This window comes from Suillus subaureus (assembly GCF_016647635.1).
Source record: "Suillus subaureus strain MN1 chromosome Unknown BJ212scaffold_9, whole genome shotgun sequence".
NCBI classification, from domain to species: Eukaryota; Fungi; Basidiomycota; class Agaricomycetes; order Boletales; family Suillaceae; genus Suillus; species Suillus subaureus.
In genome coordinates this window covers 590,209-609,226 of record NW_024538565.1, presented here as the reverse complement: position 1 = coordinate 609,226, position 19,018 = coordinate 590,209, and the positions used below count along the sequence as shown (strand labels likewise).

The window sequence follows — 19,018 nt, the reverse complement described above, 5'->3', positions numbered from 1 at the left end:
TAGATATGGGAACTATTTGGTGCAATATTGCTTCCGTTACCGCGAGCTCGTCGATCTGGACTCTAGACAACGACGGCATCGATTTTGTCCATGACTGCAGCACGATGTCGACATCGTACTACATAATAGACCCGATTGCGACGCTACATGATTATGCTCAGCCAGTCACTGCCCTTAGCTTCGACCCCGTCTCTGACACGCTCTGGTCCGGGACCAGTGTAGGCACGGTCGTCGCGCTGCACACAATACAGGGCCTCCGTGGCGTGTCATTCCCCGTCGGCGGTGTTCTTCCGGTCAAGCAGATCGTTGCAGGAGATAACTATGTCAGGGCACTTGGTATTGCAGGTGAAGGCGTCGGCTCGTGGGCCAAAGGTGGGATGAACAAGTGGTTCTTTCGGTATGTGATTTCCCAGTACTACACTTGTGTATCCTTTCATGAAGGTTGTAGATCAGACTCTACTCTAACAGCATTCTCGAACACTACGTATACTTCCAATGTCCTTGCAGTTTCAACAACTGCACCTGAACTTGTCCTATTGAATGCAATCACAGGCAACTCCGTCCGTGTTGCTCCCTCCTCATCCGTTGTGACACACCTCCAGTTTTCACATTCCACGCTCCTTGCGGCGCTTACGGATGGGTATGTGCGTGCATATGACCCTCGCACTGCGCTTCTGCGCGAGAACGGAGAGAACTCGGTGCTGGCACATAGTAGTGGTGTGCAAGACCTCCAGACGAGTGGAAACTATTTCTACACTATTGGGTGGAGTATCAGGTTAGCAACGTGTTATCTGCGTATAGAAATACCACTGATGTGTTGCAGACGCGGTCACGATTTTCCTGATCCCCTAGTGAAAGTATATGACCTACGTACAATGCGCCCTCTCCCTCCCATCCCCTTCCAGGATGGTCCTGCCTTCATTGATATCCTACCTAAACATTCTTCTAGCCTCGTAGTCACCTCTGCGCAGGGTCTAGTGAACGTTGTCGATGTATCCGATTACAGTAATGTCTCCGGGTTTTATCAGGTATGTCAGTAATTCTCCCCAGACTTAATCGCTCATGTATTGCAGCTCGAGACCACATCCTACATCAGCTCAACAGCTGTGTCGTCCAACGGCTCGTTCCTCGCTTTTGGTGACGCACTCGGTGCCATCCACCTCATGACAGCCATCGCAGAGGACGCAGAGCCGCTTTTCAATGGTTTTGAAGGCCAACCCATCGAATGGGCTGATACTCCTGAAGCACCCCCTGATATTAACTGGACAGATTCAACGTGAGTTATCTTCTACCATTCATACCCTTTGCTGATTTCAACACACCAAAGACCCCTTAACTCTATTGGCATCCCACACTACAACACTCTGCTGCTTTCCTCTTGGACACCACAATTCCTTCCGCGCTCTGGGATCTTGAGTCCACCTCCGCCTAAAATTCCGCCCCAGGTCTTAAGTACCATGAAGATGAACGACAATATTGCATATGCGGCTCTTCCGAAGGAGCTGCGTGGGCGGAGGAATCGTGTGCCTGTGACTGCTACTAAAGATCAAGGGCGGTTCAGGAGTGGAAAAGGCAGAAAAGATGATGTGAGTGTGATTGTTGTTTGAATACGCATAATTGACAGGATATAGCTCGAGCTGGAAGCACTAAGCATCGACGACAGCGTCGAGGAGGTACCCCGGATTTATCGAAAGGTGGAAATTGAGTACTCGAAGTTCGGCGTGGAGGATTTCGATTTCGGGTGCGCGTTCTCTGTCTTCACTTCTGACGGCTTTCATTGATGTTTCTGCAGCTTCTATAATAAAACACCGTACAGCGGTCTTGAGACACATATCCTCAACTCTTACACAAATTCAATGCTCCAGGTCATGCACTACACGTTTCCAATACGGCGCCTCGCCAAGTCGCATATCACGACCAATTGTCCAAGAGAACACTGTCTACTGTGCGAGCTCGGTTTTGTGGCACGTATGCTCGAGGATGCGGGCGGCACAAATTGCCAAGGAGGGAACTTCTGCAAGACCGTTGGTGTGCTAGCTCAAAGTCAAAACCAGATCGAGTTGATCGATTACGGGCGCGAGCCCACTGAAGTCGACTATGCCCATATGATCCAGTCATTCCATCGTTTCCTCGTTGATCATCTTTCGCTTGAAGGAAACTCCTTCCCACACAATCCATGCCTCATACACCAGCCATTCCAGGAGGACACGCATTCACCTGCGGCTGCACCTATCACACAGCTTCTTGGTATAGACGCGAAGAACGTCATCACATGTATGAGCTGCAAGGCTGTGAGGGAGAAGGAGAACATGACACATGTCGTCGATATGGTTTACCCACGCAAGGTGAGGACACTTTATACGCATACTGGTCTGTGGTACTGACTCAGATAATCAGCTCACACCTTCAGATCCCCCTCCTGCAACAGATTTCACCAGTATCCTTCGTGCTTCCCTGATTCGCCAGATGACATACAAGGCAACATGTCAGACGTGCAAGCAATTTGGCGCCTTCAATTCCCGACGCTCAATACCTTCATCAGAGCTTCCACCTGTGCTTGCGGTCAATGCAAGTGTCTATAATGAAGATAATCTGAAGCTATGGTTAGACAACCGACAGTCGAGATTTTTGAGTCCATCGGTGGAGGTAAGAGGCGAGGTTGATGGCGTGGACGAGGCAATGGGGGTTGTGTATGAACTGAGAGTGAGTTTATTTTCTTGCTGCTGTTGCGCTCATTTTCGGTCCGTATAGGCCATGATAGTGCAAATTATGACGAAAGAAAGACACTCGCATCTCGTTGCGATTGTCAAGGGTGAGCTTTTCATTCTAGCTGTTACTAACGCAATCCCTACTGATAACGACGCAGTTCCTGAAGCGGAAGGTCGCCCAAATTTCAAGAGCGCCTGGTTTCTTTTCAACGATTTCGTTGTGCGTAATATATCAGAAGAAGAGGCGTTGAGCTTCCCAAGCACGTGGAAGGTCGGTTGTGATGTTTTTTCTGTGCACCAAGATACTTAAGATGAACCAGGTCCCAGCTATCTTATATTTTGAGCGCATCGATGTACGAGAACAGCTCGACTACAGCGGACTTCCAGACCAATTGGACCCGTCGATTCTGAGTCTAGATACCTCTATCTCTGTGTCAGTACATTCATCTCATGGCCGCTTTACTCTTTTTATCTTTAGCGCATAGGAACCGCGACGAGAATATCATCCAGCACGAGTGCCTCCGCTTCGAAGAACTCCCTAAACCTGGAACACTTGTCGCAATCGATGCTGAGTTTGTCTCCATGCAGCAGGTATGCTTTGTGTACAATTTCCGTTGGACTGTTTTCATATATCCTCACTTGTCAGGAAGAAACAGAGTACCGTTCGGATGGTACCAACCGTGTCATCCGCCCTGCACGGCTCAGTCTTGCTCGCGTGTCCGTTCTTAGGGGCGATGGTCCAAAAGAAGGTGTCCCGTTCATCGACGATCATATCCATACGAGCGAGGTCATTGTCGATTATCTGACTGAGTTTTCTGGTATCAAATGTAAGTGTGGTCCAGTATTTCTTTTTCCTGGCTGAAAATGTGACAGTCGGTGACCTCGATCCGCATTTGTCGCGGTACACATTGACACCCTTGAAACTTGTGTACAAAAAGCTCAGGGTGCTCGTTGATCGGGGATGTATATTCATTGGGCACGGACTCTCGAAAGACTTCCGCATAATCAGTATGTTCCTGCATTTAAACGAGGACCACTCACTAACTGTCGTCATGGTCAGATATATTCGTACCCCCAGAGCAAGTTATAGACACAGTTGACTTGTACTTTCTGCATACCCGCCAGCGACGACTATCACTACGTTTCCTGTCTTGGTTCGTCCTGCATGAGCATATTCAAACCGACACGCACGATTCGATCGAGGACGCTCGAAGTGCGCTCAGGTTGTATAAAGCGTATCATGATTTCGAAGAGCGCGGTGTCTTCGACGAAAAGCTGGAAGAGTTATATCGTGAAGGAAAGCAATATGTAAGTGTTTGTGGCTATTCTCCTCCCTTCCGCACAATGCTGATTGACTATGTCAGAACTGGAAACCGCCACCCCAACCAGGCTCACGGCCAAACACAACCCGCTCGCCTGTTCCTGCTGTGCAGGCCTCGCCTATCGCACAGTTCCCGATGATAAATCAGAATTTTGCGCAATCGCCGTTCAATGCTGTGAACTTCCCCATATCTAATCCAACATTCTTTACCTCTCCTGATATGGGGCAGTTCGGAGTCGGCGGGCAAAGCCAGATTTGGAACAGCCAAAGGCATCGATGAGGAAGATCTGATACATGCATGTAATTTAAGCAATGATTCCGTTAGTGTAGCAATCGCATTCGCTTTCCTGTAGGTGAAATACTGATATTGCTACAATTCATGTCGTTAAGATGTGGCGACCTGCGCCTGAAGGTGGAACAGGACTGAGAGCCATCCAATCGATTTCTTCCCCGTGTGTCTTCCGCAGCCATTCATTGGCTTTCTTGAAGTGGGCGTTTCCAAGGAAGCCCCGATGAGCTGAAAGAGGAGAAGGATGTGGAGATCTGACACATAGTTACCAGCGTGTCCATCAACAAAGTGAGTCAGAGCGTACCTTAACACCAGATGCTTTTCCTTCTCGGCCTGAGTCAGTTGTCCCAAAACAAAACAGCAGATGGCTGGTACACACCTCGTCAATCCCAAGTCTGTCGTATAGTTTTTGGGCAGGCAAACCCCAGGCAAAGAAGACAACCCCTCTTCCGTCCGGACGGTCGAGCACCGCTCGGATAACAGCGTCAGTGAACTTCTCCCAGCCTTTTTTTGAGTGCGAGTTCGCATTATGCGCCCGTACAGTCAGGCAGGTATTCAACCAGAGAACTCCAGCCTTAGCCATGGGCGTCAGATCCCTGTTGTACAGAGTAAGCGAATCACAAGCTTGAAGCTAGAGATATGACAAACCCAGACGTGGGGACTTTGAAAGTGGGGATGTCAGTTGAGAGTTGTTTATAGATATTCCTCAGGGAACCAGGGAGCTTAGTTGGAGGAAGGACGGAGAAAGAGAGCCCTAAAACATTGTATTAAACATATTCTTAGTGAACTGGACATACGTACCGTGCGCTTGTCCTACATTATGATATGGATCCTTGTAGAGTGCCGTGGTGAGCGACGGAACACATATAAAATTATACAACGCACACCTGGCCTAGTATAACGGCTTTCACAGAGTCAAGTGGCGTCAATCGTGACCAAGAGTAGACATCATTCACTATAGAGAGTTTTATAACGTCTTATTGATAAACGACATGAGTATCTTACGCTTTGGGTATACGGTGTGCGCACGATGCTCCGCAATGAGGAATTCTTTGAGCTGAGGTAAATGGTGTGCTCAGAGGAGAGAATACCAGGGGGAGTGAGTACTAAGGACACACCTTTTGGAAATACGGCTTCATAAATTCCTTGTCTAACGCAGCCCTCCAGGAACCACCCATAGTCTCACGTTCTAAGTTCTCTATGACAGCCTTAATGTCAGGTACACTGCTCTGACATGATTCTTCTTCGACTGTTGCGACAATGACCGTCGAACTACAAGCAAGTTAACTAGACTTTATTAAAAAGTACTTGCAAAATGGTGTACCTTTTAGCCTGGATCTTCTGTCTTTTGGTAGAGCTCGAGTCCATAGAACTGGCCGCAACGCGCTTTCGTGACACTGAAGCCATAGGATAAATTGAAAGCAAGACGCGACGCGCTTGGTCGCACCTACTATATGCCAGTGGCACGTGACATAGTTTCAATTTATACGCTGCTCCGACGAGCTGTAACAAACTGGACATGCCCCCGGACTATGGTCGACTAGTTTGTTTAGGAGCCACTATCGATGAATTTATGCCTTGGCTCGCAGTGACATATACTTTTTTGATGGTGGGGGGAATGATTGAGAGGATTCGAAATGACCAGGTCGTTGCATTGGTACAGAAAAACATGACAGAAACTTCAAAGGACAAAACTATCTCTTTCTCGCCTTCATTTTCTTGTGTAGAGTCGTCTTTGCCTTTTCAAACCTTGTCTTTTTCTTCAGTCGCGGTCCGTCATCGTTTGCGCCCTCAAGATCCCCCTTCCATGTCGTTCGCGATCTCGACAGTGCATCAGCTTTCTTACCCCTTTGCCTCAGCTCTTCATATCCATCGCCGAGCACCCCCGTCTTCGTGCGTCCGACTGAGTGTAGCACATCCGCAAACTCATCCTCCAGGCCCCGGCCTCTTTTCCTACCCTTTCCAGCTCCCGTACCTCCGAGTGCCAAATCCTCTTCATCTTTTCGTCGCCTACGCGCATCTTTCTTCTTCATGACTAGTCGGGTGAAGTTCTCCTCCTCGAAGTCTTTTATACGTTGGATCTCGCGGGCGCGGTCGGATGCGAGGGAGGGCATCGAGCCAAGGCCGGACGTACCCTCGACGTGCGGGCGCGAGGGGTCTTGGTGGAGAAGGGTAGAAAGTGCCTTGGGAACGGGCTGTCGTTTAGAACGCTTGTCGGCTGCGGCTTCCGTGTAGGGCATGGGTGCGAGCTTGGGAGGGCGGTATATTCCATCGGGGTCTTCAACATCTGAACGGGCGTCTTGGTCCTCGTCGGAGTGCTGCTCATCGTCGACGAGATTTTGGGGATTTGGACGGAAGGCGAGAGGATCTGAGAGGGCATATCGGCAAGGAATTGCTATTACAGCGTAAAAAAACACACCTTCGACCACATCTTTGCCAGAAGGTACTTCTTCAGCAACTCTGACTAGCTTTTCGATCTGGTATCGCATCCTGCTTTCCAGGACTTTTATTTTTTCAAGTACAACGCGACCCTCTATCATAGAGTCAACCAGATCGCCAGCGCCAGAGCCCCGTGCCTCTCGATCGACTGTACTGAAGGGGAACTGGTTGGTGTTCTCTCTGTTAACGAGTCTCCAGTTGCTCGGCGTGCAGAGAGGAGGACAAGCGACTGCAAGTACGACAGAAGCAGATGGTGTTTGAGTGAAAGCAATGAGATTCCGTCCTTCATATCCATCTCATTTGCAGTTGTTAATCTGGAGCAATGTCAATAAGAGCTGCACTGTCATGGGTACAAACTTTTACTTTTGTTTGAGGGATTGCATCGACTCTCGCACTGATGTCATACTACTAGTCATCTCATCAAGTATGCCGCAAACGACTTGCGAGTCCGCCATTTCGAGCAGGATGGTGCAGCTTGCTGCATACAATGTGGTCGTCGGACCAGGAGGTAGAAGTCTGATGATCTGACGGCTCGAGTGAATTCGACAACGCAAAAATCTTGGCTCCGGCTCCGGCGGCATTTCCCAAAAAGTGTCATGTCAAAACGGTTCACCCCAAAAATACTTCTCGACTACCACAAAAATGTTGACAAGTCGCTCAATTGCAAGTAATCAAAGCACAGGTGCGTGTAGCAAATTTTGTAACAAGTTGTGCGTGAACCTCCCTATAGAATATAAAATCAATCCGCTGTTCCAGCGGAATCTTGTCTCAACGATTTCACAGCCTTGTGCAATGTCACCGTAGCGCGCATGCAGTCCAATATCCCTGAATATCAACCAGGTTGCCGTAAAAAGCAGACACGATCTGTTGGGCACCCTCGTCGTCAAAAGACCGCATGGAACCAATGACACGATAAATCCGTATAATTGCATAGCTGCAGCAAACCGAATCAAATCGTTGGGACTTCTCTCATCGCCCACAGCAGTATGGCAGGTTGATGATAATACAAACTCCTGATGATGTAGCGTATGAGCAGTGCAGAACGCTCAGTATTTATTCGGTAAGCTACCATTCTTTTGCCATTCTTTTGGCTGTGTTATCCCTTTCTACGGGCGGTTAACCGACTACTAAGAATAATCGCGTGTGTTTTCTTTGTAGGCCCGGATCAAGAAAAGTCTAGCGCCGACTGGTAACATGATCATTGTGTGAGTACTTACCGTACTTATCTATTACTCAGGACCGCGACAGAACCTAACTTTATTCCTCATGGCCATTGACACTGACTGCCAAGTGGTCTGTTTTTGGGCTGTTGCATTTAGGACAGCGACGGTATGCTCTTGTAATTATGTATAGTGTATATATATTAACACGGTCTACCAAATTAGCTGGGCATCTAGGGATTGAGAAACAGCAAGATAGAGCAGTGTTGGGAATGATATAAGTAAAGTTCGGTCAACACTACGGTTCCCTGAGCCCCCATCCCGTCTTATATTTACTTCGCACGCCAGGAATGTAGAAACTTGAAGGTGTGTTATATATGTCCGCCTGGATATCATGCTTTGATAACGCCGTTATCGAAGCATCGTTGAATAGCAAGTGCCGATGGCCTTGCAACTGATAGGATGAGAACATAGGCCGACCCACGGTGGTGTCAAGGAGATTAAACAGTCAGATTGGCCTTCGGTGCCTCTTACCTGTTCGTAGAGTGAAGGCCTGATTATTGAATAGTGCTGAAGTGTAATTGGTGCCTGACTTTGTGGCCTTCGTTTCGGCCTTTTAGCGTTGCCGCCTGCAGAAGGGTATCATTCAACTCGCTGCGTTTTAGGAAGGTTGCAGATGCAGACTATGTCAGCTCCCTCGAATCGCCCTTTCTGGAATTCTTGACGCATTATTCATCTATCATAGCATCTTTTGGAACCATCTTCATTCCCATCAAACGTGTCTGTCCAAGTCGGTTGACGCTGATCCCGCCGGCCACTGGTTGACCCCACGCCCAAGAGGGATATTTCTTGGTAGTAGGCCAGGATTCCATGTTCCAGCCTGACAACTGCGCGGAAGTGCTGACACATCGAGGCTATTACCATTACCCGAAGAGCCAAACTCAATCCAACTTTATTCACGAAGGTTCAGCTTACAGCACAAAACATTTCGTATCATTGTGTCCGCGTTGTGAGGTCGTCTATAGGTTTCATCACCGAAAGCCTCATCCGTGGATGGCAGGAGTCTCCGAGTCATAGATATGATTCGATCTCACATATGTTCAACATGACATCGATGAAACGGATCTGACCTTGGCAGGCTCGTTGGCCTGATCTGCCTGATCGACTGCTAACCTCTGGCCTCTGCCTTTCTCAATCCACTTTGTTCATCCCGACAGATCTTTGGTGGATGGCCCTAACAATCAGCTCACTTTATCCTAGTTCGCCCATATATGCCACCGGTTCCTGGCCTGCGAACACCCTTTGGCTGTTGGCCTGCATGGTTTCTCCTGGTGCTACACAACTTTTCGCTGGCTTATATAGGTTTTCAGAACATCCCTATCCACAGTGTATTTCAGAATGTTTTACCATCACTGGTGCGTCTGCACCAACACTATGCTTCCTCTCGGTGCTAATCCATCATACAGGCAGGATTTTGAGCTGTACAATCATGTCAAGGCATCACAGGCAGGACAGTCACAAGCGACCTGCCGATAATGTACGTTTTTTCCATGCTCGTAAATGTTGGTGCCCTAACGTTTTGCTGTATGGTCAGTCGACTCAACAGAACTGCCTGCCGTTTGCTTCAGTGAATTCAAACGAGGATCCTACACCTGCTGATATTCAACATCAAGTCATGTATGGCGTGGGCTCGACGAGCAATGACCAAGCATTCGCTCTTGTTAGTCTACATGACGCGGGCCTATCCCAAAGTGATGACTCAAGTCCACTTCCAAGCGATGTCTCGGACCCACTTCCGCTCCTTGATCGACAGATCGGTCAGCCTAACGTTCATAGGTATGAATCCCTCATAATCCCTATTATTCGGAACACTAACTCGTTCAATGGTGTAGTGTTGCTGGACGGCCTTCGCGCGACGGTTTTTTCATACAGATTCCATGCTTGTGGACTAACCATCAAAGCCAGTGCGACTTTTCTGCGGATACTATCAAGAGTGTATTAATGCATATGACATCACAACATCTCCGTAAGAAGCAGCCATCCAGCAGTCAGGTGCAATGTTGCATTTGTTCACCCCCAAGGACCGTCAGGAGAGATACAATCCGCCGACACATCAGGGAGATACATTACGGAGACAAGTCTCGCTGCAGACGCCCCTCTTGGTGAGCCCCTCCCTTCCTCCATTCCATCTCCTTATCTGATTGGCCCCATTGAATCTCATAAGCGCCTCTACATGACCTACCACGCAACCACCATGCATCATAATCGATGGTATTCATCACAGCCCTCGTCATCCTTCCTCTGGTAATTCACATGACCTTCTGCAACCACACGGCCAACGTTACCATATACATCATCTCAGGGTCCTGAATCAGTGCGAAGTAACTCCAATTCTCGACTGTGACTTCCTTCACCCCCGTGATACCTTCTACTGGCACGATTCTCGTCATTCCCACTACCCGATGCTTTCCCACCTACGGACCTAGTGAGGTTCGCACAATGTGATTTCAACACTTGGGATAGCTCTCCTGCATCAGATTTACTCGGTCATTTCAGTCACGGTGAGCAAGGACGTTCATGCCCAAGCCGATATAGCCCTATATTTGATTCAGGCTATACTTGTGAAGCTGGATACAATAAACGCGATGACCTTGACGAGCAAAAGCATTCATCAAGTCCCTATCGTCTGGTTACTGTGATGGAGGATACCCCCAAGACAGGAGACATTATGGCGACTCGAAGTGAACATACCGTGAGGATCCCCATGTCCGTGACGCCGTGCCACAATCCAGTTATGATGCAACTAACCCCCTGCGAGCACCTCCCTCTTTACCAACTCCCTCCTTGAATTCATGCCCATGTTTTGTTTTCGATAATGAGTCTTCGTCCTCCTCCCCATTGTTATGCCGTCTTGTCGTATTTTTCTCATGCCTTTCCAGCATCCTTATCATCTTGTCGTCGTATCGTGGACGCCTGTTATACCCCACTTGCTACTATATATTTGTTCTGTCAACATCAGTATGGTAGCTAGGTAGCCTGCTTTTGTCTCATTCAGAACATCCTTCAGAACACTAATGTCTTCGTGCATCGGAAAACTGGAATCTATAGAGATCTCATAAGTATCAAATGACTGAATAACATAACATAAGCAGTAATAAAAATGATGAGGAGGCACAGTGTGGTGCCTGCACGGCCACCAGCAGAAATCCTCCCTTTGAACATGTGATTACTTATCTTTATTTCCTTAATACTCACTCTCTCAACTCCCGTGTTCGCTAACCCTTACTACTTCGATCGAGCTGTCGCCAACAGTGCTGCAGCGCTTAGTGCTTAGTACTCAGTACTCATGCTGCCATGCACATAATCAGTTCTTCTGAGTGTATCAAGGTCTGATTGCATGAGACTAATGACCATGAAGCTCCAATGGCACAGTCCCCATTTCACATCCGTGTCAGCAATGAGGGGAAAGCGGCTCATCACACCTTCATGGATAGTATTGATTCAGAGAACTTGCTGCCATGCAGCGCCTCTTTGATGTGTCCAAAAACCTGGAGGATTCAGCTTCCCAGGACTTTGTCACCGCGCTCTGTAAACCTAGCTCAGAGACTGCTTAGAGATGGTTGGGATGTCCAATGATTGTCGCAACTAGATCCAAATCATATCCTTCGTAGTCCATACCAATACCAGGATATGACCCTCGACGTCACTCTCGTACGTACTCATCCTTTTCTTTTGCACACGCAATCACTCTTCGTTACAAGCCTCATACACGTTCACCTTTGATTCATCTTCTCAGTCAGCGTATTAATTCATCTCCCCACCGAATATTCTTCCTCAGTCTTTCCAACTGAGACTGAGGTGAGCGTACTGTTTTCACGTCTACCTACATGTACCTAACGATACGTAATAAGTTATCTCGTTTCTAGGTATGCATGTGCCGTAGTCGATTTTTCCAACCAAGACTGAGTTCTTCTCTCGTTTCTAGAATGAACCTATTCCATTCGTCATAGAAGGTACATCTAGGTGGAAAAGAACACGTCAAGTGTTGGAAGTTCCTCGTAAGCAGAAGTAAAAAAATGACGTGATGGATGTCTGAGATCCGCTGTCATGAAACATGCATTATTTTAGTACCTTGCATGGAGCTGTAGAATAGTGTAGCATGAACGATACATTGCTCGACGCCAGGCGGGGAAATTTTTTATTAACAAACGTGAAAATTACATGTACGATGTGTTAATATAATAATAAAGGTCGATGGTCCTTTATATGCATAGGCGGCGGTGGTATCGAAGCGTTCATATTGACGTCGAAAGGGTAAATGAGTAGAGGTCAGAGCGTGATAGCGATGGCATGTCTGTGATTTGAGTTGTGTGAACAGTGGGCGTTTGGATATGGACTACACGATGGGAGATAAGTTTTTGTCGAACAAGGGTATGATTGAGCTGAATCGGAACATACATGGATATTCAGAGTGAGCAGCAGGGTTGGGGTTGACAGATGGCACCAGCGAAAGAATAACTGTTGGAACTAAAAAAGATGGGCTCATCGGGGCCTTGCATAGGCTTGAAGGAACAACATATGCTCGTACCTTGAAGTGACGCAACTTCCGGGAGCCGAGGATTTTCGGACGAGTAACGGGGACTAGTCACTCCGACCGGGCATGGCGTGGCACGCCACGTGTCGTTTGACTGCGGGGAAAAGTCAATATCGATCGGTTCGAGGAGGCATAACAAAAACAATGAAAGTTGATTTATTCAGTTAACGGTTTTCTAGGCCGCCGCTCTAGTTGGAGCGTAGTGCATGACATCTATTTTTTTCAGAGCCCAGTGCGTTTCATCTTTTGTGGAGCAGACCGACAGCAAAAGCCATACAAATTGTTGCCAATAGGACTTACCTGAGCGTGTCCTCAAGCGTCACGATTGAAAGGTGATGGGAGTCAGAAAGGAACATCGAGTCATGTGTGGTTGGATAAACCCTTTTATACGCGAAGAAGCGATCAACGAACGGACAAGGCCGAATGCAAAGTTGATCAAATGTTAACGTCAGACTACTTATTCCCTTTCTCATGATCATAGTACATATATGTGAATCTTTGCCCTGCCTCGAGTCACCCGCAGCTGACTTCCATTATTGTCTTGATCTCCTCGTGTGCACGGCCTTGCTCCTGCAGGCGCCTTGTACTTTTATCTTCTTCCTGTAATACTATGACCTCGTACGCACCACTCATACCACCAAAACGCTATGATCTCGTCGAGGCATTCGATGCCATGGCACTCGCCGGCAAGTCAAACGAGAGTAAGCGGCTACCTGATCCTCTTCCTCCCAATGGGAATCGGGCAAGTAGTTTTATAGGGGGTTTCAATCCCGAAAAGTTGGCAGCGAACGCGCTACTTGACGCGACGAAACGACAACCCATACACAACGGACAACCCATTCCGAGCAGCAAGGGCGTATCGTCCCCACTACAAAATCCGCCTACCTTTGTGGTGACCATGCCATCTCCTCGGTCGGGGAAACAATCGTTGACGATGCAGCACGCGCTCAATACCATGGCACCGCCAGTCAACTCTTCACCATCGTGTCCTCACTCAGATTCCTTCCTTTCCCCTGGCATCATGGCCCATCCCTCTATCTCTGTGGGAATGCGTCCGCGTCCAACACTTGATGTTACACCTAAGTCTCGTCCGCGTGCTGCTTCTCTACCCCCTTCCCCATTATCACCTCCGGTATTCAAGAACACCACACAATGTAGCAGCATGACAAAGCTCGGGAAGCAGTGCTCCCGCCAAGTCAAGCTTCCGTCGACCCACTCTCATATCGACCCAATACCTGTCGTGTATTGTCATCAGCACCGTGATGCAATGTTTCATGCGCAGACTGGGTTTTATGTCAGACGGAAAGGCATGGCCGATACATTTGTAGAATTTAGTGGTGAGCACCACATTCATCTCGCCCGACACGCTCTTCAATACAGGGCAGATTATATACCACAATACCTCCAACGCGATACCCAGCTGGCGCTTAGAGTCGAAATGGAGAAAGCTGCTTCTACTTCGGACGTTCCCGGTTATATTTACACGTACGAAATTCGAGGTTCGTCGCTCTGAATTTTCAAGCTTCTCCTGATATTTATATAATCATATTTGGCGTTCATGTTAGACCCGAAGCGTCTTAATATAATTCAGCTCAAAGTCGGGCGCGCTGTAAATCTCACAAAGCGATTGGATCAATGGGGAAAACAGTGCGGTTCGAAGGTGCCAATTGTCCGGGGGTGGTGGCCAGGCACAGTTGAAGACGAAAGTGACGATGACGGCACTAATGGGAGCCTGCTTACAGGAAACATCAAGGCGGGAGAGCCGGGGCCATTGTGCCACCGTGTGGAGAGGTTGGTACATATAGAGCTTGCGGACTTGGTGGTCCACACACCATACCTAGACCCCAAGTTTCCGAAAGTCGACAATTCAGACACCTCTCCTTCTACTTCGGGGTCGCCGAAGAAGGCTACAATGAAGCCCTGTCTTGATTGTGAGCAATTGTCATATTTATCATGCTTGGAATGTAGGATTTTTGACGCTGGGTCCAGGTGGTGCTATGCACAGGGAAATATTCGCATTTCCACGTCCTGACAAGGGACGTTACAAGGGGCGAGAGTGGGAACTTCTCGTGAAACCCGCCATCGAGAAATGGGGCAAATTTGTATCAGAATACTATGCTTGAACTATCATGTGCAACACTATCACCTTCAGAGGGAGCCAATGGGAAGTCTTATATCCCTCAATTGATATCCACGGTACAAGCCCCAGGATGACGTGCTTTCCATCCGAGCTTCCTGCGTCGGTAATAGGTTTGACTCTCGAAGGACTTTGTGATTCTTATAGCGCACATCACGCCCTCCTGTACTGTGCGATGATGGTGACAATTGTACTAGAAACACTGCCGCAACAAATACTTGTCACAACAGTCTTAACCCTCCTTGGACTTGCGTTAGACAAACTAAAGACTATAGACGAATAGATATAGTCGTTCCTTATTCACTCGACTGCCAGAGCTCAGTAAGCAAAAGTTCACTCTGAATCCGACCTTTTTTAATAATAAAAATCCTGTTTATTGTCTGCTGAGGGCAACGCCCGATGTAGACAGTACATGCTATGTGTTACTGCGTTCTAGTTACGTTATTAACATTGGTATACTTATGGACCATTGGCTCGCGCCCCGAATCCGACCTTAGTTGTTGCTCGGCGCAGATCTCGTCATGCCAAGGACCGAAAGCAGCGCGTGTCATAGGGGCGTAGAGCGCTGGTAGCATGTATATATGTAGTTCAGTGGCGAATTGTGTTACGAAGCTTGTGCGGGACCGTCGATCAGGCCTGCAGGTACTTGATCCTTAGCTGGCCCTTAGCAGCATATCGCGCGATAGAAAACACTTTGTAATGTCAGGAGCTCCAGAGTCCTAGGAACATTCTGTGATGAGAAGAGCGGGCCGCCTTCTTCCGGGACTAGCGGACCATGGATTGATTAGTAACAACACTGGTCTACTATTTAATTCTACTTTGTTCTTTCCTTCTAGAACCTCGCCGGAACTCTCGGATGTAGCTAAGGATGTTGCTGATACATTCTCGATTGCTATCCCTGTGTCGACGGCCACGTCAGAAGTTCCAGTCCCCTGGCCGCGCGGTTCCCGAACTCTTTTGTGAGTCACTACTAGACTATTACTCTCCCCGATCGGAGTCTTGGTCCCTGCAGGGCAGACACTGGCCCACTAAAACTGTCAATCACGAACAGCTTTATCTACACATTCCACGCGTATTGGTAATGAAGTCACTGTATGGCAGTAATACATATATCTAGCGTGGACAACATCTTCATACCTCCACCAAGTCCCCCGCTCACTCAGCACTGATACCCGTCCCTTCAATACCATGACACTAGTATCAGATAATCCCAATATGTGGCCGCTAATAAACTTACATCGTATTTCCAGCTATTTTACAGGTTCGTGGAGAGTATTTCGGTGTTTTACTCAAAGTTTGACTAACATTTCACAGTTGCAGCCTTGATTGTAGTCTTATACGATTGAGGTGAGCAAAATATTTTATCTGGGAAATCATCGATATTTAATCGCACCATCCAGCACTGACTTTCGGACAGGAGGTGGGTTGGCAATTCGGTATCACTATTACTGGAGCAGCCATCTCACTAATAATGGTCTGGTAGTTTGAACTTGTCTGGGTGAGTAAAATCTCATCAGAAGAACAACGCTTGGTTAAGTCGGGCAGAGGAAACGCTGGTCCTTTATGACTGTTCTATATATAAGCGTATGTGCTAACTTACATATTGGCGAGTCGTGCTGACTTCAACATATTCTAGGTGCGCTACACCGGAATAATATACTGCATGTATGTTCGCAAGGCTTACAAGTTAGCACTGTGCTAACGAGCCATCTCTCACGGACAGCAATGCCGTCCTGCGTATGTTTCCTTACGTGCTTACAATGCGTCCATTTCTTCTGATTAGCAACATCATGTGCAGCAACACTTCCGTCATTCTCGGTGACAGATGCAGTGGGTATTCCGTGCAAACGCCTGTTATTCTCGTCCAGCTAACTGCACTCCTGTGTAGAGGTGAGTGTAATTGTCGATCAACTTCTTGAATCGATATAACGACTGAGCTAGCTGTGAGTTCATTCGAAGAATCGAGCCCTCCGATGCTCATTGGTTACTGGGTTTTTAGGCACTACTTTTTACCTCGTACAATGGTGGATACTCGTGGTCGTAAATGCAATGCTAGGCGGTGAGTTATTCGGCTGCAGCACCTGGGCATTGACTGAAATATCATGCAAGTTATTATGATCGCTCGATTAAATGCCATGTATCAGCGATCCCGAAAGATATTCACCTTTCTTGTTGTAACCTTCGTGGTTAAAACAATTCCCTGTGTAGTAATCAGTGCAGTAGACAGCAGTCATGTTTCAGGAGGTGAGCTTACAAACAACCTCAACACATCAAGCTCATGGGGTAAATTCCAGCGGAACTCGTTCTCTCCAACATCCATCTGTGCAGTTACGAGGGAGTGAACTTACTCATGAGGGCTGAGAATTGGATACTCATCACCGCATGGGAGATCCTCATACTGTGTCTTGCAATCTGGATTGCTGCAAGACACTTTCGGGAACTGCAGTACCCATCCACAGGCTCGGCAATCGGAGACTGTTTCACGGTGTTAATTAAAACTCACGTGCTTTACTTTGCAGCGTGAGCTTGTCGATTTTAAAGGTGATTATCTCTTTCGCTGATGATGTATGCGTTAGCTTTACTGTTGTTTCTGGCTTTAACCTCGGCCTGCTGTCCCAAAATATCTCGGTATGTCAATCTGTGACTGAATTTGCATTCGATCATCCTCACCGTTTCTAAAGGAGTCAATTTCCGTGGGGGCTGAAACGTATCTTGGCATTCTTCGTGTCTTCTCTTTGGCGCAGACGTTTCTGCTCGGACCACGCCTCATCATTGGTGTTCGAGAATATCACACTATGCTCGTGGCCAACTCTGATGAAGGAAACAGCATTACTACAATTGCTTTCCAGGAAGGCGCACATGTCTTAACTTATGGAGATGCGTAGCACGTGAAACGATGGAAGCATTCTCGGGTACGGCTGCAGGCACTATTCATGATTTCGTTTTGGGATGCATTTGGAGCTTGTTGTTTCGAAACAGGCCTGAAAGAGATCATTACAATAGGTACGACCAAATCAACACAACGAATCATTGTTGGACCTCGCTGGCCAAAGTCACATCGAGCGATTGGTTTCGTCGCAACAAGACTGTTACCTTGATTGAAGAAATCTTGTTTGTTCGAGTGAGAATAAATGCTGTTGCTCAGTGGCCTGTGTACCTCGGACTTGGCATTTCACGAGCGCCAGTAGCTCGCACTGCTGCCAAACTTCCTTTCACACTTCTGAGTTCCATCTTACCAGAGTCTAATAGCCGGTGAATAAGTTGGAGAGCAGAATGCCGCGGCGGTGATGACCGGAAATGGTGTTGTGACTCAGTAGTGGTGGTGGCGATGAATTGTGCGGGGTTTCGTGCAGAGCTTACGCAATTCGATAGAGCGAACGCAGCTGTCCACCAGTGCCTCCTGATCCAGATATGATAAGTGGACATACTACCGTTATACGTGTACTAGGCTGCGTTTGGGCTGCGTGCAAGTCAGTCGACTATGGGGTAACAAAGTACTCGGTCGAAGTCACTAACTGCCAGAGCTCAAGCGCTCAGTGAAAGTCCGCTCTAAGTTAAATCCAACTTACGCACGCATAGGTGCAATAATTTCAAAATAGTGTGTTTTCACTATCTCTGCACGGAACACCAATCTGAAACAGTGATAACTTGGTGATAGAATTTTCCTGATGTGTACCAGATGGGTACCGCGACACATCGTTACCTTAAGCCTTGGGTTCATCTGCTTGGCGATCGGCACTAGTTTGAGTAAACTGAAGACTCAAGAGGCGTGTGATCAGGAAACTTCCGATACAATTGTGTAACTCATCAGTGTTTGGTTGGTGTAGGAGTTGTTCCCAAATCACTGTATGTGTGTTATATGTACATGCGTTGTACTTACGGCAGGTGATACCGTCCTCAAGGCCTCACTTACGACGTGGATGATATGACCCGTGGTGGATGAAATCGTTTGAGATCATGTATCAAGCTAAGTCTGATCCGATCTAGCGGGCTTTTCCGCGGTCGTCACTTGTGACAGTGACTGACAGCGGTGGCATCAACCTGGGAGTACTGATTTTGCGGCCTCTGCATGTGCAAATACTCCTCATTCTCTGTGGAAGCTCACAACGCGTCCTTTGTGCGGTGCTGATTTGCCGGTCTAAACACTATGCTATCTGGAGGCACCAGGAGGCACTCCAGAACTGTCAGCCTGACTCCTGTTCGGACCTTGATCTGGCGCACCACGGACTTCTATTGTGATCAGTGTAGCGTTACGATATAGCTGAGGTTGGCATTACCCTTGTGATGATATAATTCTAGGTTTGAGAACATGACTATTTCTAGATGACCTACCGTTTTGAATGTTTAGTGAGAGGTCCCTGCACTCGGTC

General features: G+C 47.8%; 7 protein-coding genes across 7 annotated transcripts; 3 read left to right on the top strand and 4 right to left on the bottom strand.

The window, feature by feature from the left end:
• The first annotated feature begins 16 nt into the window (after window positions 1-16).
• BJ212DRAFT_1342337 (PAB-dependent poly-A-specific ribonuclease subunit PAN2) lies at window positions 17-4,477 on the top strand. Its single transcript, XM_041335180.1, has 16 exons — window positions 17-397; window positions 449-775; window positions 824-1,028; window positions 1,074-1,276; window positions 1,328-1,586; window positions 1,632-1,741; window positions 1,793-2,345; window positions 2,398-2,703; window positions 2,752-2,812; window positions 2,867-2,979; window positions 3,029-3,141; window positions 3,194-3,299; window positions 3,355-3,535; window positions 3,582-3,716; window positions 3,769-4,316; window positions 4,377-4,477. Exons 1-15 carry the CDS (start codon window positions 105-107, stop codon window positions 4,167-4,169), a joined length of 3,366 nt encoding a protein of 1,121 aa, XP_041195210.1. The 5' UTR covers window positions 17-104; the 3' UTR covers window positions 4,170-4,316; window positions 4,377-4,477.
• BJ212DRAFT_1554875 (uracil-DNA glycosylase-like protein) lies at window positions 3,960-5,496 on the bottom strand (the record flags this gene model as incomplete). The annotated part of the gene is made up of 8 exons (XM_041341941.1): window positions 3,960-4,572; window positions 4,623-4,636; window positions 4,698-4,914; window positions 4,967-5,072; window positions 5,120-5,150; window positions 5,206-5,273; window positions 5,324-5,375; window positions 5,437-5,496. The coding sequence occupies 8 exons, from the start codon at window positions 5,494-5,496 to the stop codon at window positions 4,407-4,409; spliced, it is 714 nt and encodes a 237-aa protein (XP_041195209.1). The 3' UTR covers window positions 3,960-4,406.
• A 351-nt stretch (window positions 5,497-5,847) lies between these two features.
• Window positions 5,848-7,336, bottom strand: BJ212DRAFT_1342325 (uncharacterized protein). Its single transcript, XM_041335179.1, has 4 exons — window positions 7,121-7,336; window positions 6,946-7,071; window positions 6,738-6,910; window positions 5,848-6,686 (listed from the first exon to the last, which is right to left on the bottom strand). Exons 1-4 carry the CDS (start codon window positions 7,210-7,212, stop codon window positions 6,013-6,015), a joined length of 1,065 nt encoding a protein of 354 aa, XP_041195208.1. The 5' UTR covers window positions 7,213-7,336; the 3' UTR covers window positions 5,848-6,012.
• A 44-nt stretch (window positions 7,337-7,380) lies between these two features.
• BJ212DRAFT_1342324 (uncharacterized protein) lies at window positions 7,381-8,016 on the bottom strand. The gene is made up of 2 exons (XM_041335178.1): window positions 7,889-8,016; window positions 7,381-7,817 (listed from the first exon to the last, which is right to left on the bottom strand). Exon 2 carries the CDS (start codon window positions 7,687-7,689, stop codon window positions 7,429-7,431), a length of 261 nt encoding a protein of 86 aa, XP_041195207.1. The 5' UTR covers window positions 7,690-7,817; window positions 7,889-8,016; the 3' UTR covers window positions 7,381-7,428.
• A 199-nt stretch (window positions 8,017-8,215) lies between these two features.
• BJ212DRAFT_1298115 (uncharacterized protein) lies at window positions 8,216-8,992 on the bottom strand (the record flags this gene model as incomplete). The annotated part of the gene is made up of 4 exons (XM_041332656.1): window positions 8,216-8,371; window positions 8,452-8,546; window positions 8,676-8,867; window positions 8,893-8,992. 4 exons carry the CDS (start codon window positions 8,990-8,992, stop codon window positions 8,216-8,218), a joined length of 543 nt encoding a protein of 180 aa, XP_041195206.1.
• Window position 8,993: 1 nt separating this feature from the next.
• On the top strand, window positions 8,994-10,634 carry BJ212DRAFT_1059350 (uncharacterized protein). The gene is made up of 5 exons (XM_041328956.1): window positions 8,994-9,332; window positions 9,384-9,454; window positions 9,512-9,753; window positions 9,810-10,079; window positions 10,202-10,634. Exons 1-5 carry the CDS (start codon window positions 9,146-9,148, stop codon window positions 10,401-10,403), a joined length of 972 nt encoding a protein of 323 aa, XP_041195205.1. The 5' UTR covers window positions 8,994-9,145; the 3' UTR covers window positions 10,404-10,634.
• Window positions 10,635-13,184: 2,550 nt separating this feature from the next.
• On the top strand, window positions 13,185-14,634 carry BJ212DRAFT_1478905 (uncharacterized protein; the record flags this gene model as incomplete). The annotated part of the gene is made up of 3 exons (XM_041339779.1): window positions 13,185-14,010; window positions 14,077-14,442; window positions 14,501-14,634. 3 exons carry the CDS (start codon window positions 13,185-13,187, stop codon window positions 14,632-14,634), a joined length of 1,326 nt encoding a protein of 441 aa, XP_041195204.1.
• Window positions 14,635-19,018: the final 4,384 nt, after the last annotated feature.

Excerpts from the sequence above, each read along its gene's own strand:
- BJ212DRAFT_1342325 (XM_041335179.1), bottom strand. The coding sequence starts at position 7,212 with ATGGCGGACTCGCAAGTCGTTTGCGGCATACTTGATGAGATGACTAGT. Across the intron at positions 7,072-7,120 it reads ATGCAATCCCTCAAACAAAA|ATTAACAACTGCAAATGAGA; the intron begins GTAAAAGTTTGT and ends ACATTGCTCCAG. Across the intron at positions 6,911-6,945 it reads CGCCGAGCAACTGGAGACTC|TACAGTCGATCGAGAGGCAC; the intron begins GTTAACAGAGAG and ends GTTCCCCTTCAG.
- BJ212DRAFT_1059350 (XM_041328956.1), top strand. The coding sequence starts at position 9,146 with ATGGCCCTAACAATCAGCTCACTTTATCCTAGTTCGCCCATATATGCC. Across the intron at positions 9,333-9,383 it reads AGAATGTTTTACCATCACTG|GCAGGATTTTGAGCTGTACA; the intron begins GTGCGTCTGCAC and ends TCCATCATACAG. Across the intron at positions 10,080-10,201 it reads CGCTGCAGACGCCCCTCTTG|CCCTCGTCATCCTTCCTCTG; the intron begins GTGAGCCCCTCC and ends TATTCATCACAG.
- BJ212DRAFT_1342337 (XM_041335180.1), top strand. The coding sequence starts at position 105 with ATGTCGACATCGTACTACATAATAGACCCGATTGCGACGCTACATGAT. Across the intron at positions 1,587-1,631 it reads GAAAAGGCAGAAAAGATGAT|CTCGAGCTGGAAGCACTAAG; the intron begins GTGAGTGTGATT and ends GACAGGATATAG. Across the intron at positions 2,813-2,866 it reads TCTCGTTGCGATTGTCAAGG|TTCCTGAAGCGGAAGGTCGC; the intron begins GTGAGCTTTTCA and ends ATAACGACGCAG.
- BJ212DRAFT_1342324 (XM_041335178.1), bottom strand. The coding sequence starts at position 7,689 with ATGCAATTATACGGATTTATCGTGTCATTGGTTCCATGCGGTCTTTTG.